At 41.7% G+C, this 26,043-nt stretch overlaps 1 protein-coding gene across 1 annotated transcript; it reads right to left on the reverse strand.

Moving 5' to 3' along the window:
- Positions 1 to 8,156: 8,156 nt before the first annotated feature.
- uhmk1 (U2AF homology motif (UHM) kinase 1) lies at positions 8,157 to 20,064 on the reverse strand. The gene is made up of 9 exons (XM_076141484.1): positions 19,296 to 20,064; positions 15,822 to 15,951; positions 14,864 to 15,050; positions 10,918 to 11,115; positions 10,351 to 10,445; positions 9,899 to 9,975; positions 9,716 to 9,814; positions 9,473 to 9,561; positions 8,157 to 8,960 (listed from the first exon to the last, which is right to left on the reverse strand). Exons 1-9 carry the CDS (start codon positions 19,600 to 19,602, stop codon positions 8,814 to 8,816), a joined length of 1,329 nt encoding a protein of 442 aa, XP_075997599.1. The 5' UTR covers positions 19,603 to 20,064; the 3' UTR covers positions 8,157 to 8,813.
- Between the last annotated feature and the right edge of the window lie 5,979 nt (positions 20,065 to 26,043).

The raw sequence follows: 26,043 nt of genomic DNA on the forward strand, positions 1-26,043 counted from the left end.
CTAGCGAGTAAGGTAAGTAAGTAAGATAAGTAAGTAAGGTAAGAATTTCTTAAGATGCTGAATTAGCATCACAGTAATTGAAATTAAGATGATAGCAGATACAGGGAATGGATGATGGATTGAAGGATGATCCAAACGTGTCTTAATAAAACGACCAACTGAGCGGGCTTATAAATCGAATTTATTGATTGCCAACACACAGCAAATACACTTTTTACATCACTCAAAATTCATAGCAATGAAATTTACTTTCATACCGAAACAGGTCTTACTTTCGAATGACAGTGATTTATGAGTAAAACAAATATGGTAGTAAAGCCTCAGATACAATTGATGCAAGAGGTTGTTACTCTGGTGTGTTTTAATGAGGGGCCATGACTGCGTGATGCCGTTCAAATTTAACACATCACACTGAGTCTGCTAATCCCAACATTTTTTAAGCTTTCATGTAGGTTCACTCTGCTATAATAATTTTGCCACCAACAATTACCATGACCTTTTATCCTGCTTTATTAAATATCTCAGTATTTAGTTAAGGTTTCACAGAAAGCCATTAGCAAGACCTTCACCAATAGCAGCAACTTCATACACATTAGGATCGTGTTTTGCTTAAACAAACAGTCTCATTGTGCTCATCAGATCCATATTTATTTTCATTGATTTAGTTTCAAAAGGCATATACAAAGTTCTTTCCCTTAGGGTATTGGTAGAATTAACGAGATGTGCGCAGATTTTAAGATCTGACCTGTGTTATATGCCTAAACATTCTGACCTCACTCTTCTTATAGTTTTTGTTCCTTTACAATAATTCGAGTACTTTAAGAGAGATTTTGAATGAACTTCAACTTCTTGAACACTTATACAACTATTTCAAGAAAATTTGTTTGTTGGAATTGCTGTTGGAGAATGGAATCAGCACCCTCGGAACAGATCTGGACGGTCCTTGTTGTGGGTTGGATCTGTTTGATGATGGGGGAGTAATTGGGGATCAGGAACAAACAGAGGTGATCAGAGTGACCAAGGTGGGGGAAGGGAGTGACTTTGTATGCCTTAGCTACACTGGTGTCAACATGGTCCAAAGTCCTTTGTCCGCTTGTGGAGCAGGAGACGTTCTACACTCCTGGTTGGATGCTAACTGCTTTTCATCGGCTTGTACCTGTACTTTGCTCAATGACAATAAAGTTGAATCTAATCTAATCTAATCTAATCTAATCTTGCATAGCAGCTGAATAGGGTAAACCCACGCTACTGTATTTTAACATCGGCCATAGTGGTGGTACTTGGAGAGCCAAATATTTTCTGAGGTGGTACCTGATGTAAAAAGTTTGAGAACCACTGGTCTACTTAATGATATGTAAAAGTTGACTGATTAATCTGAAGGTTAAGCGGTCAAAGTTTAAGATAACAAATATCAAAAGTGTAATTTAATTTCTCATCACTAAGTTTCATGAACTATTGGAAAGAAAACACAATGGAAATATCATAGGACCCCATGACTTCCCTTAAACGTTAAAAAAACAACAACAGTAGATCGTAGTCGTATATTATGTGCAGTTCGGGTGAGCTATTCTTCAATTATCTTTACACCAATTATCAGCTTGCAAAATAAAGGTCAACGTGTTGTAATGAACTGCAGATATCACTGTCATCAGCTGCAGCTGGATTTGAATGAGGAAGAAGCTGTCATACTTTCAGCAAAGTGCCTCCATGCAGACCATCTAGTATTGTCAAACTTCTCCAACTTTACAATCACTGCACATTTCTTTGTGTTGCTGACTCATTTTGCCTTCAGTACAAATCTCACTCTGTAATTTCACCAGAGATTCTAATCCCCCTGGATGCTGAAGAGCCTTCAACAGGGTAGAATGGGAATGCTTATTTGCAGTACTGAAGCAATTTGGCCTCGGAAACAAATTCAGCAGCTGGATTAGATTATTATACTCATCACCACAGGCCAGTGTCCACACAACGATAAACGTTCTTTTTAAGGCGTTATCCGTAATGGTGTCGAACACCGATTATCGCTATACGCGGATGACTTGATGCTCTGATTAACTGACCCCATATCTAGCCTTCCAGCTGTCCTGTCCATCCTTGATACATTCAGCAGTTTTTCTGGCTACAAAATCAATATTTCAAAGAACGAATGTTATGCCATTAATACTTTAAGTTTGCATCTACCGCAAACAGACTTCCCCTTTAATCTCAGTAGCACGGGGTTTAAGTATCTCGGCATCAATGTGACTTGGACATTCTCAGACCTCCTGCCTGCCAACTACACCACGCCCATAACAACCCTGAAAATTGACTTTCTTAGATAGAACAGTTTACCACTATCCTAAATTTGGGAAAATAAACGTGATCAAAATGAATGTTCTGCCTAGATTTCATTACCTGTTTCAATCTCTCCCTCTATTCCTACCAAAACTGGGTGAATTTCCCTGAGCTACCCTGGTGCAGGCTGGAAGCCCAATTGTGCTCCTTCTCCTCCTCTGCCACTGCCCTGATTTACTCCTCTCTCCAAACCAAGATCTCTCAGTTCACCAAGAACCCTGTTGTTCTTAATACTCTAATGATTTGGTACCAATTCAGGAAACACACCCCCCTGGGTCCAGTCCGCAACAACCACATGTTCCCCATCTCATTCTTGGACTCTTCCTTCTCAGCATGGCACCCAAAACGCATACAATGTTTCCTTGAACTGTACTCCGATGGCAGTTTTAACAGCTTCTCCAAGCTGTCAACTCAATATAGACTACCTGCTAACAAATTACTTCCAAATCAGACACTTTGCCTGCAGCAATTTCCGAAACTTCCCTTCCCCTCCCTCTCAACTCATGTGGGAAGACCTGCTAACGTTCAAGACACCACTAAGTGGGACCATCTCTGAGATTTATAGCCATATTCTGGACCTCGGGGACCTATCTAATTCTCAAACAGTGGCTGCCTGGGAGACTGAGCTTGAACTCCATCTAGACATAGACTGGTGGGACGAAGTCAAATGCAATCTACATACTGTCTCGTCCTGTGCTTGTCTCGCTCTCATCCAGTTTTAGGTCCATTTTTCTAAATCCAGATTGGCCGAAATGTACAGAGAAGTAGAGGACAAATGTAATAAATGTTCAAAGCCTCACTGTAACCTAAGCAACATGTTTTTTCTCTGCCCCAGGCTCCACAACTACTGGTCCGATTACTTCAACACATTGTCTACCATATTGGGAATGCAAATTCAACCCTGCCCTCATATTGCCATCTTCGGTACCCCATCTGACTCAAGCCAATTTAACACCTCACAAAAGGAAATGGTCATGTTCACCTCTCTGCTTGCTAGATGCAGCCTGCTCCTGCATTGGAAATCCCATGCCCCTCCCTCTATTTCGCAACGGCTGAAGGATACGATGTATTCTCTTCAACTCAAAAAAAAAACCAAGTACACTATGAGGGGCCACACTGATAAGTTCTATCAGAGATGGCAACAATTTCTCTCTTACTTCACAGATCTACAGGCTATGCCGACCAGTGACTGATTACCAGAACACCGAACAGTTCCTTTTTATTTTTTCATTTCATTTTACATCCCAGTCGGGCCAGGACGGGGTTGTATGGATGCAGGGTTGTGTGACTGTGGGGTTAGGTTGGGTTTCGGGCTGGGATGTCTCTTTTTCTCTTTTTTCTCTCTGCTCTCCTTCTCTTTACTACAGCCTATGATGCGATTTGTAGTAGCATACATTGCTGTTTGATATCATCCTGTAAAAACTGTATTTACCCTATGAGATCATTGCAATTTCAAGTTGTATTCTACCTCAGGGTCTATGTATAAAGTTTAACAACAATAGTAAGAATAATAATACAACCTTCCTTCTTTCTCTCTATCTCTCTCTCTCCTCTTCTCCCTCTTTCTGTATAAAAAATTATCTCCAAAATATCCTACAATTGTACTTTATGTCTTGTAAAATGTTTGCTTCAATAAAGACAAATAGCAAAGAAATACAGTTCAAATGAGTAGGGGCACCCAAATGCACACACAAGTCTGTGAGTAAACAGACAAGTGTACCTCAAACTCAGTTTAAGTGATACACCTGAGTGATAATAGTTTTCACTAATGCAGTCCCAATTAAACAGATGTATGCATGAATGCAGCTTTAGCTGTCAACACATCTTACAGCATGCAGTAATAACACTTGCATCAGCCTCAACTAAAATTGCACCAACGCCTCTCAGAGGCTGTTGTTTTCTGTGCAGCATCTGTACTTGTCTGTACGTGTTTCATTTCACTAGTAGTGCTGCAGTCAGTATACCACCTACGTGTATTCTTTTAATACACACCTAACTACTGTAGCCCGGGATTGCAGCAACTATGAGGCAGAGACTGAGCCATTTGAAGTCTATTCCACAGGCCAGAAATATAAACAATATGTAACCACAATCATAAAGTATGCAGCAGTTTTCCTATCAGAAGGGAAAACCATTTGTGTATCTCAGTTTACAGTATGTTTACAACATGAAAATATAAATTGAGTGGAAATTAGAGCCGTTCTCTCTACACCATGGTATTCAATGATAACATTTATAAATACATCTACATATTTATAGATGTTCTGGTGTTGACAGGATAAACACACACAAGTGTTTATTCTGTTAAGGTTAACTTTAATACCTGCAGTCAAAAGACATACAAAACAAAAACATGTAACTCTTCGTCACTATCTTCTTTGTAACATACCAAACAAACTGCTTCTCTCCATGTGCCTCAGAGCTTGTCTCTCTGCCTTTACACTGTTCACTGCAACTCTTGTTCCCTCACTGGGACAATCTGGTTCAGCTGGGCAGCAACCTATGCCTATGGGTTTTGTAGTCTCTTAGTGGATGCCATGATGGTTTGTAGTCCTTGCTGCGGCCACCAGGAGGGGATGTATCTCCCCTCTATGACACAACCTCTCATGACATCACAGTGTGCATATCAGTTTGGTAGGGTTTTGTATACATGTTATGACAAAAGGCAGTAACTTGATTCTGATTCTGTGCAGACACGTTGAACTGTAGTCTTGAATCTTTACGGCTCTGAATACCCGATAGCATGATGGCTTGTATAGCACATTATTAATGTGGGAGGATAAACATAAACATAGCAACACCAAAGTTCCATACTACTACAGTAAAACTGTGTGAACACAAATTCTCTCTATCCTTTTACTTGGACTTACAATAATTGTGTAAACACGAAACAGCTCCTTCGCATATTCAATTTGAGGGCAGGCGCATCAAGGGCTGAAATAAAATGGGACAACAGCAGCATCTGGCCTGCACCAGGCCATGTAACGCAGTGTTGTCCAAACACACAGAAATAAACATACGGTACCATTACAGACACTCACAGCTCACCGCAAGCTTTTGCTTGTGCTACAAAAGCTTGTTTTCTAACACTATGAATTCACATTATTTGTGAATTCACAAATAGGACTAAAACTAAATAACCCATGTCTGAGCAGAAACAGACCCAGACTTGGAGGAAACAATTATTGCCAGATGCTGAATTCATCACATTGCACATTCTCATCAATTCACAAAAACATCTTTCTTATCTTATCTTATTAAAATTGTGCATTTGTGTTGAGTTGCAACGAGTACTATTTGTCCAATCGCCTCCAAACTTGCCAAAAACATTATTCAGGGATCATGCATTTGAGTGCTTTTCATTTCATTTACATAGAATTATACTACCAAGCTGAATGATGTCAGAGTTGTTAATTATATCTTCTGCTTTCAGCTTGGAACTGCAACATAAACCCCATATTGACGTAATGCCCTGAATGCCCCCCCCCCCCCCCTTTTGTAGATAAGCACGCACGCACGCACGCACGCACGCACGCATCTTTAGCTTCCAAACTCCACTGGAATTTATTTTAAACATTGCAATACATAAAACTGCAACTTATTGTTTAACAAAACAAAATAAATGATAAAGTGAAAAATCACCTGTACAGTGGAATTATTAAAAGTCTGACGGTGTAATACTGTGTAACTTTTACCATGTAACAGCATTTCTGCTTTCAACAAATTTTAGCTGTTGTTCCCTGCCCCCCCCTCCTGCAATACCTCTGCGCCCCCCTGCGTCCACTTTGGGAACTACCGCCATAACCCCATCACGAATGGAACAAGATTACCCATTTGGATCATGTGGCTCCTTCTGCATGAGACATTAAGATTAGATATGATTAGATTAGATTAGATTCGACTTTATTGTCACTGAGCAGAGTACAGGTACAAGCCAAATTATTTATATAATTAGCGCACATACCTGACACAGGGATGGAGCCAGAGCTGTATAAGCTGGTGTCTCAGTTAATGCTGCCGTAACTGTCCCTGCATTGGTCAATGGTAATTGTTCCAATCACTTCTCTAAAACCTTCTGTCTAGAGACTTGACTTCCTAACAGTCGTCATTGGTACCCTGTGTACAGAAGACCCAACTACTGTAACACCACTGAAAAGAACAGCTTTGGATTTGACAGCAGGTGGATGGTGCCTTTACAACCCTTAGGTTGTAAGTAGTGCCAGTGTCATGAAGTGCCAATAATGAATTTGTCGGCTCCTTCCACCACCCAAGTCCCTCAACAAATATGTCTATTGAAGACAAGGATGAGATATTCAGGTTAATCAATGCCAGGACGATTGACACTAAGATGCTCACTGGAGAAAGGTGGAATACAAGATCCAGGACAGTTTCTGTGGTGACCAATCTTGCTATTCAAGTGCAAAGGCGGCCTTCGCTGCAGCCAAGGACTCTACTATTGCTTCTTTAAGCTAAACAGCAGTGACCCTGAGGCATGGCAATATCTGTACATTAAGATTCCAGAGCGCTACACGTGGAATGAGCGGGACTGGAAAAAGAGTGAGGATGCCCAAGCAGGAAAAATTCCCAAGATGATATGAAGGATGTGCAAAGTGTCAGTTGTCTAGGGAGAGCGTTGATAATTGAAGATGCTACTGGCTCATATCAGGAGCCCACAGAGGTATGAAACTTAAGATGTTCGAGGACAATAATTATAAAACTTTCAATGAGACAGCTCAGGCCATGGGCTTGCTTGCAGAAAAATGAGTATATTGCAAAAATAAATTACCTTTACCTTTATCCTCAAGAAGAGGGAGAGAAACCTTTGCTACCTTCCTCCCCTACTGCTAACACTGAGAGTTAAAGGATGTCTTTGAAAGAGTCTGGGACCAGCTCAGTGATGACGAAGTGGTCAATGCGCAGAAAGGCAATGGAGATGAAGTAGAGAGGGATCTTATCAAAACTCAGGTGCTGCTTGCCATTAAGGATGAACTGTCATAAATGATAGGCTCTCCAACTACAATGACAAGCCAGAGCCAAGAGAACCAACAGAAGATGAAAAGTTGACAAAACTTTCCACTGTGTAGCACAAGATAAATCATTTTAGATGGCACCAGTTTATGTTTGCCAATAGCTGTTCATAGTTCAGACAGAATCTGCAGCATAGTCTACTAGATCTGATGTGCATATTGCATAGTTTTCTGAATTTATTTTATATTCAGCACTGTGTGGTGGCCACCAATCTGTCCAAAGAGTTAAACTCTCTACATCACCCATCTACCTACTTTGTCAAAAATAACGAGCCTTATTAATATTACTGTAACTGACAGTTATAGAAAGTCAAATCTTGTCACTTTCCTCTGATGTAGTCCGTCCTCTTTATCAGGCATTTCAGAATTAGTTCTGAACCATTACTGTGATTAGTAGATGGATAATTGAGAATATGCATACAACATTAAATATGCTTGAAGGAGACACTGACTGATGCATAATGCAGTCATTATAACTGACTGAAACCAGCATTGTTTCAAGATGTAATTTCCCTCCTGAAACTAGGAATAGCATGAACAAAAAGGGCTGCAGCTCTGATATGGCTGAAACTGGCCATAAAACACAATTCTCATTGTATGTCCCTAACTAAATGAAAACAGTGCATTTATGACAAAAATATACTCACTCAGCAAGTAGACTTTTGTAAATAATACAATACAAATGCATACTACTACAGATCAGAGCAATTAGAGCCCTTGGAGTACTCAGATAATGGCAGTGAGAGTATAGAATACTCCCTGAAAGCAGTGGGAGGAGCAAGAATGTAAATCACCTTGTTCCATCATATTTTCTCATTTAGTGTTCAAGATAATAAATATAAACAAGACCACATAAATAGATAATTTAATGGTACCAACTGTTGCCACAGGAAATATTAAGTCCTTACGGATGTGATTTGTGGGGGTTTTCCATAGCAGCTTTGGGTTTGTTCATTTGCATTCATTACAACTGGAAGACCACCATCATCCTGCGACATGTCCCTAAATACATCCCAGACTGATTCATGTAACTATTTAGAGAAAATGGAGAGCAAGGATTTCCAACCATGATTCCTGGAATTTCAAAGAAAGACTACCATATTTCAGACTTTTGTTCTAACAACTAAAAGAATAGTTTTCTTGCATTCATTAATTCACATTGTCTCAGTTTCCAAACAGGTAGGATATTTGCAGGCCTCAGTGACCCATTGGATGGGTGCACATTAGGAAGAGTAGCTCCTCACTGTTGAATAATTTTTTTTACACTGCATGAACCACATATAATGACTTGAACTTCCTTATAAACTGCTTAGCAGTCATGGCTGTGTTTTGAATGACAGGCTTATATTAATGAGAAGGAAAATAACTAAAATAAAATAAAAATGCCCCACTTTAGTGTCATCTGTAGATAATCTTGAAACTCTGAATTGTATCGATAAAGTGAGAAAGCATTCACTGCACAGTCTGGTACAAGTAACCTCTTTTATAGGCACTAAGAGGGTAGAAGGTGGCAACGACAAACTTCCCATCAAAAGTGCGGCCTGTCAGCAGCCTCTGAGCCTCCTTGGAGTCACCGGAGTTGGCGTATTCAACAAAGACCTGGTGAATGCACAAAGGACAAAGGAAAACACTATATATTAGTGCAGTTTCTGTTTTTTACCATTAACGTAAATTAAAACATTTTGCACAGCTAAAGTGATGGGAGGACATTACCATCTTTTGCCATCACAAAAGTGTAATTCCGTTTGAAGTACAATGTTGTTGAATGTAGTACAATGGTTGAAATTAGAATATCTTTTGTCTTGGTTTGGTAAAACAGTTTCAAAACAGTAATAATAATTTCTGTGCTTGCCATATACTTTATTTATTTTATTTATCATTTATTTAACAGTGCTAATATTTACGACACTGATACTTTTGACATTGTCTCCAGGAGCTGAATCAGTAATCAATACGTTTGGTGTGATCAGAGTCTAAAGCAGTGGAATTGTTTTTCTTTCTTTCTTCTTTAAAAAATAAAATTGGTTATGAAAAAGAGATATGGGAAAAGAGGCGATTGAGACTTTCAAAAAATAAGTGGTCTCCATGGTTAAGTAAGAACAGAGCCTAACCTGTCCTTTCCCTGGGTTCTCTTTGGGGATGAGCAGAGAAACCACAGAGCCATATTTCTGGCACTCCTCTTTCATGTCGTCTAGGATGTCTGCAGAAAAACAATAACCAGTTTTATTTACTTCAACCACTATACACGTATCCATGGGAATCCAAGAGAACAGCAGTACAATCATTCACAAAAGTTACCTTGATACAATCAAGCTATAGCATGACTTGTGTCATGTGCATGTCGGTGTCTGTACCTTCATACTCTTCTTCATTATGCAGATGGCTGTCGTCAATCAAGTTGAGCAGACGCAGGACAGGAGAGGGCAGCAACACCAGGTCCTCAATGTGAGGTGCTGTCAGACGCACACACACATACGGTAAATAAACTGTACAGAGAAACCTCAAGTGTGATAAGTGTCTCAGATATTTACACGTACCAAAGGGAATGCTAAAGAAAGGACTCAACAGGGCAGTTTCAGCTGTGCATCTTTGTTTGGGACTGTTGTGAAGCATGCTGCAAGCACAAAGTGAAAAGATAAACAATAAAGGTAAACAGTATATACATAGTATAAGTATAGGGGTGTTACAGTTATTGGTAAAGGAAACATACCATAATCACCTAACCATTTCAAGTACAATTGAATTTTACTAAATAAAACTAGATGCCTTCAATAAATTAGGTTTTACTACTAAATATTTTGATAATCAAAAGAAAATGTACCAAAAACATTTCTTAGGTTATTTCCTCTGCCAAGTATGTTATTTTTTGGTAGTAGGAATTACATCTGATCACATTCACGTTGTGTTCATTGTTGAGTATCTGCCCTGAAGTAGGAACTAAAAGATGGTTTTCAAACCATAGTTCCTGGCTTAAACATTTGAGAAATACCTTTTAATAAGGTCTCTGAGGTGATAGACTGGGATGGCAGGGCACATCTGACTGTTGCTGACAAAGATGTGGTCTACAATGGCAGCGCTGTTGTCCTAAATGAAAGCAAAATTTAAGGTTTAAGCAAGAAGAAGAAGAAGAAAAATGAAGAATTCTGTATTGTTACAATTTTCCTCTCTCATAACAATCCACATCAAAATAAAACGTGTCTTTGATTCAGTTCAATTCTTTGTAGTCTGCAGTTTCAATTCTATCTCATTTGTTGTGGAATGTTTTGAACTGTTTTAAATAAATGTTTAGTTTCAAACCTACTAGGGGATAATAGTATAAAGTATATCACAATATAGTATTTTTCATAGCTTTCTTCTAAAAATTTATTTCAGAAATCATTTATCGAGGAAGAAATGCTCCAAACGGGCTTTTCATTATCACTAAACGCTTTCTATTCTAGAACACGCATTCCTGGGTGTGACACTCTATAATATCTGTTACTTCTTCATGTTATGTTGAATAGCTTTCCTGAACCTCTGCCACTTCCAAAGCTACACCACAACATTTTAAAACTACCTTCCATTCCTGGGAGCGGATGGTGTCTTTGAGTTTGATTCCTGAAAACATCTCCAACAGAATAATGCCGAGGCTCCACAGGTCCACCGCAGACGTGCAGCCAGAATCTCCTTCCAACTCAACCCCTGCCTGGGCCAGGCTGTTCTGAAGTTCAGCCTCTGGAGCACGGTACCCATCTGTCTGGATGTACTTGACATCCTGGAGAAAGAGAGGAATGGAGAAAGTTTGAAATGGGGGGAATGATACTAGACAATCAAAAAGACACTCAAAAAAGAGGAAATGGGAATGGATGGAACAAGATTGCAGGATGTAAGGATCAGAAAAGGAAATGGAATGGAAATGGAAATTTGGGAGGAAAAGGTTACACAGAATAATAATAATAAAGGTGATAAAATAATGTCATAAAAAAACACTTTTGCATTTCTTTATTCCCATTTATTTGTAATCTCCCTTCAAATTTCAGTTGCTAAGATGTTAAAAGGATATCACATAAAGTGATGAATTGACCACTGCAAACACTGTGACTGATCATTTGGCAAAAAAAAGATTGTTGGCCAGCAATATGAAAATGTGTGATTATTAAATCATGAAAGGTGCCGATTCATATATATATACTGTCTATAATGAAATGTCAACAATGTCTGGATGCACTGCAGGGGTCAGAGAAGAGGAGCTTGCCTGCTTTATCAACTCCACAAACATAGAATAATAGAATAGAATAAAATAATATATAGCATACAAAATGTTACAAATCCAGATATTTTAGCTTCGCTGCACTGGAGTCCAGTATAGTCAAGAATAGAACAAAAAATCCTCCTGCTCACTTTCAAAGCTCTTAATGGTCAGTCTCCATCATTCCTGAAAGAGCTCACAGTAACGTTTAACCCCCGTACCACACTCCGCTCCTAGAATGCAGGCTAACTTGTGGTTCCTAGTATCTCCAGAAGTAGAACAGGAGTTGAGTTATCAGGCTCTTCTCTTGTGGAGAGTGTCCAAGATTGGGTCCGGTGGACAGGCACCCTCTGTACGTTTCAGAGAAGGCTTAAAACTTTCCTTTTTGATAAAGCTTTTAGTTAGGGCCGGCCAGGATTGCCTTAGACCAGTCCCTAGTAATGCTTCTATAGGCCTAGACTGCTGGGGGACTTCCCATGATGCACTGAGCTCCTCCCTCTTTATCTGTATATCCATGTAATTGCATTATCAATGCATTTCACTAACTGAAGTTCCCCTGAGTTTTCTGTTCTCACAGGTTGTTGTGGAAGCCTGTCATGTAGAGATGAACACCTCATCCTGCAATTTGTATGGATATCATTAGTCATATTTACACTTCCATCAGTGTGGTTGCTGTGCCTCTCTGTGTGTGTCTCTCTCTCCTTTCTCAATCTTTCTCCCCCTTTCTCTCCCAAACCAACTGGTCAAGGCAGATGGTCACCCATCTAGTGCCCAGTTCTGCCTGAGGTTTCTTCCTGTTTTCCCTTGCCGCTGGTGCTTGCTCATCAGGGGATGTTGGGCTTCTTTAAATACTATGTAAAGTGGCTCTAGTAAAGTTTGTTGTGATTTGGTGCTATATAAATAAAGCTGAATTGCATTTTAATGTGATTAAGGTTAAGGCAAGAGTAACAACTACTTGCATTATTGAATCTATTGCCCGTTTATTGAAACTCCGATTTCAGATTGACAACAGAAAAACAGCTGTTTTACTCATTCATTGACAAGTGAAAAATAAATTCTTGTTAACTCAATTTCTGTTTTTTGTTTCAAAACGAAAGCTCAAAACAATGAACTACACACAGATTGCCGAGGTCAGTTGAGCTTCCTTCGTAGTACAGGGCCCTGCTTTAGTGGGCTATTCACCTACACTCTTTCTCCAATGAGGACAACAGGCTGCAGCATGTTTGTTCTTCAAGTATCTTGGTTAAGCACACGTCACACTCTACCCTCACCCATTCGTACATTACAACTGTTACATTAGACATTACATTTGGGCTTTGCAATATAATTTGGGTAAATAAATGAATAAAGCTTTTAATCTGTGTGAGATTCCCACTAAAAGAGAAGGGTTTGTGTTAAGCTTGCGATTGTTCTGTGATTTATTTTTGCTCTTCCTGAAAAACATTTTCTATTGTTTCAGAATTAAATTCAATAAATGGAAGGTACAGCGATCACATTTCATAAAGCCAATCATAACTAATCCTCTAAATGTCATACAAGGGTTTTCATGTACTTTATAATAAAATAGTAATTTAATCTTTTAGTACTGTCTAACACTGTTTGCAATGTTGGGAAATGTTGTTTTTTTACAGCCCTGCGTTACTGTGCTCTTGCGTTGGGTGAAGTAATTTCTCAATTTTATGATGGTGCCATACAGTTGTTGGGGCATACACGGGTTCTGGGGTTGTAATATGTACAGGCCTGAAGCCTGTCCCCACATGGCTAACTCTGATAAAGCATGGAATACTTTTGTACACAAAACAAGAAACTTACAGTCCTCAGAGTTGAGGTGGACCCACCCCTTCTTCACATCTTGATGTGAAGATGTCATAGACTCAGCTGCCGCGACATTGGTCAAAAGGTTAAGCCTTGGCTGTGAGGTCATATGGAGTATAAAAGAAAGACAAAAATCTAAATTCAGTCTCTCCAGCACAATCAAGCAGTAAGGAAGAGGAAGAAACCCAAGAATTTGCCCTGAATTTTCCAATTCAGTGAACCCACAAGCTAACTCTCTCCCGTCACTGCTCTGAAGTGATTTCCTCCGGTTTCTCCAATTCTCTGTCGACAAACTTCCAAATCACCCCACTTGGACCAGAAGACTTGAGGCCCTGCAAGCCTGTCCTTGTGATCAACTCACCAGCGCACAAATCTGCCCAAATCCGCCCGGACGGCCCAACTGAACTCGCAACGCAACAGACTGCTCGACCCATTCTATGGTGAATGCATTGAGGATGCATTCCACCAAGTAAGGCTTAGACGTCTGAGCAGAAACAGAGTTAGAAAGTGATATTTTATGCATTAGATGTGGGATACTGTGTGTTCCTAACTAAGCAAATTAATTTTTCACTGGTGTTAATCAACACCGGTTACATTTGCGCCATTCCTCTTCTTCTTTCCTTTCGCTCTCGCTCCTTTGTTCTTGGTAAACTGCGCTGTGTGTCTGACTAAAGGTTTTCTGTGTATTGCAAGATGCACCCAGCTACATCAGAACTGACTCCATCTCATCTCCTACTTCTCCGAAGGGTGGGACACTCAGTTTACCTTCACACACACGGCCACATACACACAGGGAAGCTAGGAGTGAACCCGCCATCTTAGTACTGAACTTTGGAACCCCACCTATACACATGTGCTTACTCACCATTTTGTATACCCTTGTTCTAACTAGACACCCCCCCATTTTACTTTGATCCATGTCCCACTAGTGGGTGTGTCTATAACTCAGTTACCTGCACACACACATATACATACTCACTTCAACAATCTTGCTATTGTTTTGTCTTTCCAGTTTATTATATTGATGGCGATGACTCTGTTATTATTGTGAGTTAATAAATCCTTTCATATCATAACAAGAAGTGTCTGAAATTGTTTGCCTTGAATATTGCATGATCAAGCCTCTGTATATGGCAAGTCTCACCCTTCCAAATTGATTTCGAGCACAAAACGAATCTTTAAATTATTCCCATTTAATTTATTAATTTGATAATTTTAATTGATAATTAAGCCTTTGAGGCTTAGGTCAATTAACTGCTATCTTTGTCCCCTTGCAAACAAGGGGTGGTTCCCCAGAGGACTTTAATTTATTAAAGTTATTTATTTTTTGATAGCAATATTTGATAAAGTAATTACACTAACAGTGTCAGGGATTGCCAGAGTTGACCAATAATTTGTTGGGGTCATCAAGCCAAGGAACCATAGTGTCAAACCTTGCGACACACAGACACACACTCACCTGGTTTCCTTCTTTGAAACTGAGACCAAAGTCAATGAGCTTGAAGCACTCATCATCAGCACTCCAAAGTATGTTACGTGGCTTGAGGTCAGCATGGACATAGCCCTCCCTGTGAAGAAAAGCAAGTCCCTCCAGGATGTCTTTGGCACAGTGCTGGACAAGCCACATGGAGTGGCCTTGCTGGGGTCTGCAAAGAAAATGGTATTTTTACCCAGGATTTGTCAGGATTTTAGGTTTTATGTATCTGTGTCTGGTTTTACCAAAAACAAATAAACCATTGTGGTTTCACTTGGTTATTATTCAGGGAAAGAATAGTTCTGCTGGTGCATGGTAATGGAGAGGAGTTGCATTTGAAATCATACATTGAGTACAAATAATGAGGGTTTATTAACAATACTTCACATGTTGCTGGAAGGATTTAAGACTTAACTAATTTAACTTCAGACGACTACTGCCCCCGACTCCAATAGTAGTCAGAGGCAAACACTTATTGAGGGTTGGTACAGACGTTTACATTGAGCAATTTCACCCTTAGGATATCAGCACTGACCAATAGAACAAATACTACTGAAATCTGAAGCATTCCAGTGCAGTGATTTCAAACATTAATGGGCCACCATAAGGTTATCAGACTTGCTTTAACTAATAAATAAAAAGGCTTTATGAAGCCTCCATATGTAATACAAATGCAGTGGATACAACACTGTGGTATAATATGAGTGTTCTAGTGTGAAGTTTCTATTTTTGCAGTTAGTTGTCTCTTGGGTTTGACATTATATTCAATGGAATCATATTTGTATCATATTGTTGTGCTGTGCATAAGTGAGGCTGAGGCAAAGCATTTGCTCATTAGCACATTGACATTACAATTTGGGGCCATTGTGTGTAGTGGAGTCTCTGCACAAAAAAAACATCACTGCAAGGGTTAGAGATGAAAACAACACACCACATTTCTTACCTACCACCTTGGGTATCACTTCTGCCTCTCACCAGCAACTCAGACACACTCACATCCAAAAGCTCCAATAGAAGACAACGGGTGACCACTCCCGTACAGCTGTGATTGGTGAAAACCCCATAAAGTGTCACTGAGGAACATAAGAATAAGCTGATCGTTACATACAGCCCATACATATGCATGTACTCATGTTCTAGAGCAGGGGTCTTCAACAGGGGTCCGCAAAATTTGTTTGTTGAACCATTTCCCCCCCCACAAATTTAAATGTCTTTAGATCAGTGGTCTCTAATGGTAGCTTGCCGGCCGTTTGTGAGTAGGTAGGTAGTAATAGTAGGTTCAAAGAATACGTACATTTGACAACACGTCACTTGGTAAAGGTGTTAAAATTTCTATCTAACCAAATTCACAGACATCCCGGCCCCTTTTGTCACAAAACGATTATAAGCCAATCAGCTGTCAGTCCAACAAATGACACTGCTGTCATGTTTGGTTACGTGACACCGTAACATTCGGCAAGCAAGCACACACCGGATTTGAGGATGACCGTGGCAAATAGCTCCCATAAAGAGCAACAAATATATTATTTAAATAAGGAATTAAAACATTTTTACGACTGAATGTTAAGTGTGTGAGTGTCTCGTTTGCTGTGCGAACGTGTCTGTGGAGCGCCACTTCACCAAAGTCCACAGCAACTGTTCACAGGACTTTCCAGCTGCCAGCAGGGCGTCATGTGCCGTTAGCGAACGCACCGGCTCAAAGAGCCGTTTTTATTTTTTCTGCAACTTAATACAAGACAGAATGATAGGATGGTCTTCCCCGTGCCATGAACACAGTTAAGACTGAATGTTTAAACTGATGTTGTGCCGTTCGACCAATTCACATGAAAACTGTTAAGGATCATAACATCAAGCAGGGAGGGGTGGGGCGTGCTGATGGTCTACTACAGGTACAGAGCAGGAGAGAGAGAAGCAGAGATGAGTGACAGTTGGAAAAAGCAGCATTTGGATGCATTTTAACAATTGTGACAACATAAAGGCAGAATTTGTAGAATTAAGCCATCATGTCCACTCAATCCAGTGTATGTTCTTCCAAACTGTACATTCCAAAACTGTAAACAGAGAACGTGCTTCACTGCAAGGACATTCTAAAACTATTTTAATTCCTTATGAAAACAGTACCACACTCTACATTAGAACAGACTGGATGCATGTGAAGTACAGATGATATGGGAACTACAGGGAATTCCCTGAATTACAGGGAATGTTAAGGGAAATTGTGACAGTGACAAATGTGAAATATGAAAGGTATTGCATTAGTAAAATCAGTAATAACATTGTTTTGCTTTCTTTGAGATTAATATGATGGAATTCATTAGTGTGAGCTTGACACTGAAAATGTATACATTAAGAAAAGAAGCTCATGTTGCTGAATTTAAGTGCATTTTGATACAAAATGTGAGCGTTGGATATCGAAATTCTTTGAAACAGAAGACGCTTATTTAGCTAGTTTGGGTGGAGAATCAGCCATGTGGACAAATGTTACTAATAATGTTAAACATGAGGGGACACTTTAATTTTGTCAAAGTAGCTCTGAGGCAAAAAGGTTGGAGACCACTGCTTTAAATACACAATAACACGAATCCAACATATTGTAGTGAACAGATAAATTACCAATGTGTGTCATTTGATCTACTGTGCTGTCAAACGAATCTATGAAGCCATCAAAGCTGCAGCGTCACTTGGAGACAACCTTCAGCCACTAAAAGACAAACTTGTTGAATACTTCCAAACTAGTCTAAAATCCCTCCAGGGTCAACAGACATTGGTGAGAAAATCTATGTTTAAACATGGCAATAGGCCCAGTTTGATATAAAACACAATTTTAGACAGTATAAACATCGAACAAAAAGTTCGGAAATTTGTGTTTGGTAGATTATTTCTCTGTTGTAACAATGCTTCTTGGCAATACATTTTATACCGTTGGAAAGCCTGTTTAGTTCCCTTTTAAATGGTGCCCCATTTGTAAGGAACATGCATTTGTGGGATGAGCAGCACAGCTGAGTATGTGGGTTGCGCTCATGAAAAATTTGCCAAATCTACCAATGCCAAACAGCTTATTCTGCTGTTGCTATTGACTCTTGTTTGGTGTTGTTGTTGTTGTTGTTGTTGAAAGGTTGATTGGATGATTGAAGTCTATCAGTAACCAGGAAGAAACAAGACGCATTGGCAATTTTACAATTTATTCATTTAACAAACAGTCAGGAGCCTCAGTAGCGTGTGGAAGAACCACACACAGCCACAACAGCCTGGCACCTCCTCCTCATGCTGGTCACCAGCCTGGTCTTGGTTTTAGAAGGTTTGTGTTTTAAGGTTTACAAGGTTTAAAAAGTGTTATGACCCATAGAACTGTGACCCAGCCTCCCTCTAACTGGGCTCTCAGAGGGACCAGCTGGACGCCAGGTAAGGTTCATGGGTTCAGGTTTATTGACTGTTTGTTAAATGAATAAATTGTAAAATTGCCAATATGTCTCGTTTCTTCCTTGTTACTGATAAACTTCAATCATCCAATCCACAAAACAACACCAAACAAGAGTCAAAAGCAACAGCAGAATAAGCTGTTTGGCATCGGCAGAGAAAATTTGGCAAATTTTTCATGAGCGCAACCCACATACCCAGCTGTGCTGCATTGTATGCTCCCTTGAGGTGGATAGATTAATTCTATAAAAACTGCCTTTTCTGTTTGGGACATAACTGTGACATAAGATAACATAATAAACCATAATATTAGACAGGAAACAGCAGTAGATTGCCTGCATTTAGCAAGAACAAAGGACTGCTATGTTGAGCATTTCCAGCATCATTAGAGGGTCTACTGGATTTCACATGTGTTCTTGTGGTGTGATGTAATGCAGTTCCATTAAACAAAAGAGCAAGCAGCACTTGCCCACTCATACTGTAGCTTACTTGAGCTAAAGTTCTAGTTTCAGCGTTTTCATTGATGTTTAAGGAACGTTGCTAGTGATTTTTAATCAACATTTTTCTTTGATGCAACACGATGGTGTGCCTTCCAATTTAAATTTTCTTTGAAGCTGCATGACAGTAACAGTGACATACTGTAATTTTCTCCAACACACCGGTGCAGTATCTTTCAGATTTTAATCTGTAGCGACAATGACTGAGCTATAGCTAGATGACCAAATACTGTTTGGTTAGAGTCTGAGGACGTTCACTTAGCAAATTATATTGGTAAGAGACTTATGAATATACATATACTTATATTAAAACAAATGAGATGCCGAATGTGGTGGGATGTGGAATATCCAATTAACTTTCGCAGCCATTTAACACCGACTACTAAGCAAGTTTTGTTTACTACTTCACTTCTATTTGCTTACTTTGACCTACAAGGGGCTACTGCAGACAATGAACATTCTGTCCAGATCTACGTAGTTTTACAAAAGAAAAGTAATATTACCTATATTTTTATGTCCTTGGATGTCTTCCAACACGGACCTCTCCTTGTGATATCCGTAATCTCCTCCCTGAGAGTCGGCCTGAAACTCCTTGACAGCGGCGTTGGTAGCTCTGCCTGAACTGACTCGGTACACTGAAGCCGAGACGCCCTGACCAAGCCGCGACTGGACGGTCCAGATCTCCCCGAAGATCTCGAAAAGCACCGGCTTCATACTCTGGTCCACGCTACTCTGTGATGGCACGATGTCTACGCCACTTTCGGGTGCTTGCAGCTTTCCGCTCGCCTCAGAGGAGCCGCAATGGGCCATTTGCGGCCGCCGCAAGCGAGAGATGGGTGCGAGAGCCAGCTAGTTGATCGTTGGAAGCAGCTGCAGGAGCATTGTGCACGAACCGGCTCCTTCAGAACATTAAAATGCAAACGTTTCAATGCCAGCAAGTAGACAAATTGGTTAGATCCACGCCCTTGTTAAAAATAAGTACCGAACGATAACAAGACATCTCAAAACCGAAATCAGTTCTATCGCGTCAGATGACTAAAAGTTAGCTAACTTAGTTAGCTCCTGTGTTTGGTAAAGCTAATCACTGAATTGAAAGGGCAAAATACATCTCTAACAGCGAAAATAATGCTTCGCCCATAACGATCCAGATTATATTGTACCAGATGTTACAATGAGATCCAAGTTTAGCGGCTTTACCACCCGAGAAGTTTTGCTACGAAACTTGTAACTCAAGTTGTTATTAATTTTTCTTCTCTTCCGTACTGGCAGACTTGCAAGACTGTGCTGCATTCTGCCCCTACAGGTAAGGAGTGTCATAACAACCCCCAAAACATTTACATTCCTTAACATACATTCAAATATGTATTTTCTACAGCGGCAGAGAGAGCTCAACACATGCAATTTTACAAAACGAACACCAAACGTTCATAAATGTGATCTCACACACACACACACACACACACACACACACACACACACACACACACACACACACACACACACACACACACACACACACACACACACACACACACACACACACACACACACACACACACACACAGAGAAGAACAAAAATGTATAGCAGCTCAGAGAGCATTTGCTCTGCTGCTGTGTGTTTTTAATTTGCCATCAGAATTCCACAATTTATACTCATATTGTACAGCAGTGAGTGTATGCATGTCTGACCTTTACTTGTAAATGAAGTCCATTCGCCTATCCTGCTGGACAAACATCTCTATGAATTTGGTGTAAAAGTCCTCTTTATCTTCTTTTAGTTTTAAAAGTCTCTGTCTCAATAGAGATAATTGCCATGAATGGAAGTCGTGATGCGGTGCACTTCACTTTCTCTACCTGACTTTTTTAGCTACCCACAATGCCATTTGTCTGTAACACCTGAAGGAGAACAATAGCAGAACAAGCCCGTGTGCTCACACAGACACACGCCCCCCTTCAATGAGGCAGAGGTACTGGCTGCCTCCCTTCCTGCTTTTTCACTGCAGCGTTATAGGACTTTTACACCAAAGTCATAGAGATGTTTGTCCAGAGGGATAGGCGAATGGACTTAATTTACAAGTAAAGGTAAGACATGCATACACTCACTGCTGTAGAGTCCATGACAAAAATGAAAGACCAGCCCTTTTTTAATAATAAAAAAAAAAATTATATAAAACAAAAATTGTTATTTCCAAGAATAAAACTACATTTGTCTTTTAGTTGTGGACTGTATATACCTTCATTTGTATTGGATGAGTATGAATTGTGGAATTCTCATGGCATATTAAGAACACACGGAGGGTGCAGCAGAGCAAATGCGCTCTCTGTGAGCCGCTATAAATTTAATGTTCTTCTTTGGCCAAATATATACCTATGTGTGTGTAAAGAATGCTGATATGGGATAGGAAACATAACCAGTAGTCAATGTGCAAGCAGCCAGTTGAATGGTGTGAATTTATGCTACTCTGTTGAATTCATATATTTGTAAATCTGACTTTGAAAGAGTCAGTGCCTCCCCAGCCACGAACCTCATGTCACTGCAGTGAGAACATTTTCAAAAGGACATGGTGCGTGTTTCGGCTGCTTGTACATTGGGCACATGAGCAAGGATTGTTAGAAGCGCCTCTTATGTAAAGTATGCAATCTGAAACACCCTTCTGTACTTCATGTTCACATAAAAGCAAAAGAAATGGATGTGATGCAAGCTATGGAAGGAGCTGGAAAAGAAAAGTGATTTGATCTCTGTTCAGTCCAGTGGTTTAACACAGGCCGGTGAGCAAGATTGCACACTTTCAATCGTACCGGTTCAAGTAAAGTCAAATAAAGGCAATGAAACATTGATCACTTACGCTTTCCTGGATCCTGGGAGCTCGGCATCGTTTTGTACAGAGCGTCTAATGAACAAGCTGAATATCAGGGGGAGAAGAACAAGGAGGTATTCTGCTTCTTCTTTCTGATAGAAACCAATGTGCCCAAAGCGTTCGAGCCATGGAAAGTTGTTTGGAGTGCGGATGGAGGCCACAGTGAAAACCATGCTGGACAATAATGGACCTCTTAGAGTAGCAAGACCGTTTGTGATATTACGGTCAATCGGATCTCTGTTGCTAATCTTGATGCTCCTAGTTGATTTTTCAGAATGCAGTCAGGATGAGCAGATTGGACTGTCAAGAGAGGACAATCAGTTGTGACACCGTGAGGGGCTGTTCCCCCCCGGATGTCCGTCTCAGGCCATGCTCTGGGGTCCAAACATACAAATCCCGGAGGTTTTCGGTATTAACAAGGTTTTAATTCACTTAACAAAAAGGTGTCCTGGTACACAAGTTAAGGTCTGTCCATAAACGTCAAAGTATAATAAGTAACAGGCATTCATATCACCGCTCAGACCATCCCCAGCTCTGGCCTCCTTTCCCTCCGGCCAGTAGCGGGTCTTCTCGCCGAATCTTGGTCCTCAGTCCTTGGTGTCTTCTGCCTGACTTCTCTCTCTCGGGGATCGCTCCAACTTCTCTCTGGGATCTCCCAATCAGCCGTCCTTTGTGCTCTCCTTGTGATTACCCTCTGATGCGTCCCAGGTGTGGCGCGCTGTCCTGCTGATTACTCTATGATGCGCCACAGGTGTGGCACCAACCGGGGGGGAACATCTCCATCCTCCAAGGATCAGCCCCTCATGATGTCACACACTCCCCCTCTTAAACCTGACATCCTCGGCAGTCCAAGGGCGGTGTACATGGCATCTCGTCGCGGGGGAGCATCGGCTCCCTTTCCCTGGCCCTGGCCAGACCTCTGAACAGTTACACAAATACATCCTCTGCTTGGGGACTCAACCCTCATCTGGTTGGCCTCCCGATTCTTCTGATCTTCAACTCCGGCCGTCAAGGAGCTGCACATCATAAAATCACGGGGTAACTTCCAACTAAGAAAATCACTGGCTGATGAACACCTTATTTATAACAAGTTATCACATTTTGGCCACAACTGAAAATAGTGCAGGTGCTAATCTTGTGTGACAAACCAACGCTACAAGGGCTCTGCACAACGTAACCTTTCTGACGAGTGTCATCGCTGCAGCATGGACTCTGGTTACCCCCCATGCTTGCTGAAACACTCCCACTCCGCCGTTCTGCCAGTCGGCCTATTCGGGACCTGCACCTTTTTCTTCTTCTTCCAATTGTGTGTTCGCTTCTTCTTCTTCCAATTCTTCGTCTCCACTTCCTTCTGCTTCTTCCGTCTTGGATGGAGACCGAACATGTTGTGTGTGAGCTTCTTCTTCTTCTTCCTCCAATTCTTTGTCTTCACCTCCTGCTTCTTCTTCCAATTCTTCGTCCCCGCCTTCTTCTGCCATCTTGTATTGAGACCGAGCACGTTGAGCGCGAGCCTCTTCTGCTGCTCTTTTCCTCGGTCCTCTGCAGATGGCGTCGTGGGAGCTGTTCCTCCTTCTCCATCGCTGTCTGCCTTTCGTTCCCTCCTTTCTGTGCCGTCACCTGACTCTTTCACCATGGGGACGCTGTAGTCTACGTAGTCTCTGGTCCAGGTGTCGGGCGTGTTCCCGTTGGGTTTCCCAGGCTTGTCCTTCTGGATCATCAACTTCTTCTTACTGGCTTCGGGGTCCAGGCCCCATTTCCCTGGATACGTGTCTTGCTCTATGATCACTCTCTTGATCACCACGCTGGGGTCACAGGTGGAGATGACGGCGGTCGTCATCTCGCAGCTCACCCAGACGACACCCAGCCTCTTCTCTGGGTCATACTCCTCCAGCTTGCTCTCGTCGCTCGTCCTCACTCTCAGCTGTCTCTTTTCGGCTGTGATGAACGGCAGCCTCTGGAACCGAGCGCCCGTCAGCGTCTCCAGGGCCCGGGCCAGTGTGTGCTCGCTCTCCGTGGCATTCTGCAGCCCAACGATCCAGCTCCCCACACCCGATTAGGCATCCTGTGCCCTCCATGCTGTCTTCGTACCGCAGCACGCCAGGCAGCATGATCTACGCCCTGGAACAGATGGCGTTCATAGCACTGTTCGTCATCATCAGGCGTCTGTAGGACACCAACGACTTCTCAAGGGGGAAGATGACCCTCCGCCGGTACGTCTCGTCTTTGTCCTGGTCAACCTGCCACTGACACGTGTCCAACAATGCAACCTTGGACTCCGGTGGGATAAAGAAGTCTCCACTCTGCTGGATCTCCCGAACCTCTTCCTCACTGGGCTTCTTCTCCGCATTCATTCTCATTCTTGTTCTCAATCTCATTCTCGTTCTCGTTCTCGTTCTCGTTCTCAATCTCGTTCTCGTTTTCGTTCTCAATCTCATTCTCATTCTAGATCTATGCCGATTTTTCTCCATGGCCTGTCTGGGAGGGGTGTTGACAGGAGAGGTTCTCTGTTCTGTGCTCTCCTATGCACCCAACAGTACATGCAGTTCTCCACTTTGTGTGTGATTTGTAAAGCTATGCCAGGCCACCACACTGAAGTGCTGACTCATTCTGCATTTGTTAAGTCCTTGATGACCATCATGTATTCTCTCTAATATTTCTGATCTCATTGACCCTGGTATCACTATCCTGCTCCCTCTAAGTACCAACCCATCATGCACAGTTACTTTCTCACAGGAAAATACTCTGTTGCACAGCTCTGTGTGTGTGTCATGTGTTCAGGCCACCCATTCTTAATGTACCTGATTACCATTTGGAGTTGCTCATCAGTGGCTGTCTCTGCTCGGATGCCATCCATTTTCGTCTGTGACGCCGGGATGCTGCTCATCACAGCAGCAACGTAACACTCAACATCTGTGTGGCTGTCTTTGCTGCGCCCCGTTCCCTGTTGTGGGCTCCTGGACAGCATGTCAGCCACAACCAGCGTTTCCCTGTTCATCATTACATTACATTACATTACGATCATTTAGCAGACGCTTTTATCCAAAGCGAGTTACATTACATTACCACCCATTACAGAGGGGGGAGCAGTTGGGGGTTTGGTGCCTTGCTCAGGGGCACCTCAGCAGGGACTCGAACCGGCGACCCTCTGGTTCCCAAGCGGAAGCCCTACCGACTGAGCTACTGCAAACCCCTTTTGCAAAATTCCACTTCCTCATCAGTGGAATGAGGGGTTTGTGGACTGTAATCAGTTTAAATGCAGGCAGTCCATAGAGTCTCTCCCATTTTCCTTTGAAACAATTTCTGGGGTGCTGGTGATCCCGAATGGAAGACATTTGAAGCAGTACCTTCCATAAGGTGTTATGAAGGTAGTTAGCCTCTGGCTATCCTTGTCCAGAGGGATTTGCCAGAATCCTGAAGCTGCGTCTAGAGAAGAGAAAACTGTGGACCCACTCAACTGGGCTATCATCTCTTCAGATGTAGGCAGAATGAACCTCTCTCTTTTGACAGCTTTAGTTGGTTCTGTCACAGCCTCAATGATGTCATTGGCCTCCATTCGGTCCAGCTCCCCCTTCACCGCATTTAACAGGGGTATGGGAACTCGGCGTGCTGTGGCTACTGCATAGGGCTGAACATTATCTTGCGGTGCGATTTTCACAGGCTGTGTTTTCAGTAGGCCAAACTCCTGTTCACTGGTACTGATCTCATACACTTGCTTTATTAGCCCCATTGCCAAAGATGTTGGCCTGCTGAACACGTTATTCACACTCTCATCTCGAATAACATAGAGCCTGAACGTGTATGTTTTGCCCTTGTATACCGTCTGTGTGATAAACTGCCCCAAACAGTGCAAAACACCCCCCCGGACCAATCAGTACTTTCTTTGCCTTGTGTTTGCCTCTTTTGGCTCAAGTGTTTCATACACAGTCTCACTCATAACACTGCAGACAGCTCCAGAGTTGATTTTAAACTTTACAGGTTTGTTTTCAATATCCAGTGTTACTGTCCACTCATCATCATCATCGGATGTGCTGTAAGGTAATAATGTTTATTATGACCATCATCCTCAGCCACTTCACTCACCAGCCTACTTCTGCATGCTCTTTCCCAGTGCCCCTTTTTCCTACATTTGTTGCATGTAGACTGTCTTGCTGGGCACTTATCATGCTGACTGAGTGGTGTTTTGCCGCACCGTCCGCATTTTCTGTCACTGTCTTTGTGTTTATATTTGTCCTGGCGCGACCTTCACTCTTTAGTCTGCGCGCCTCCATGTTTCTCTGCAACTTCTTGAACGGCACAGGCTCGCGAAATGCCTACCACGATCCGGTCTCTGATGTGTTCCTCTCGTTTTGCAACAAAGTCACAGTGTTCAGACAGTTCATACAGAGCGCGCTCG

The sequence above is a fragment of the Genypterus blacodes genome, unplaced genomic scaffold (assembly GCF_046128005.1).
Source record: "Genypterus blacodes isolate CSIRO-AG114 ecotype Tasmania unplaced genomic scaffold, CSIRO-AGI_Gbla_v1 ptg000019l_1, whole genome shotgun sequence".
In the NCBI taxonomy this organism is placed as follows: domain Eukaryota; kingdom Metazoa; phylum Chordata; class Actinopteri; order Ophidiiformes; family Ophidiidae; genus Genypterus; species Genypterus blacodes.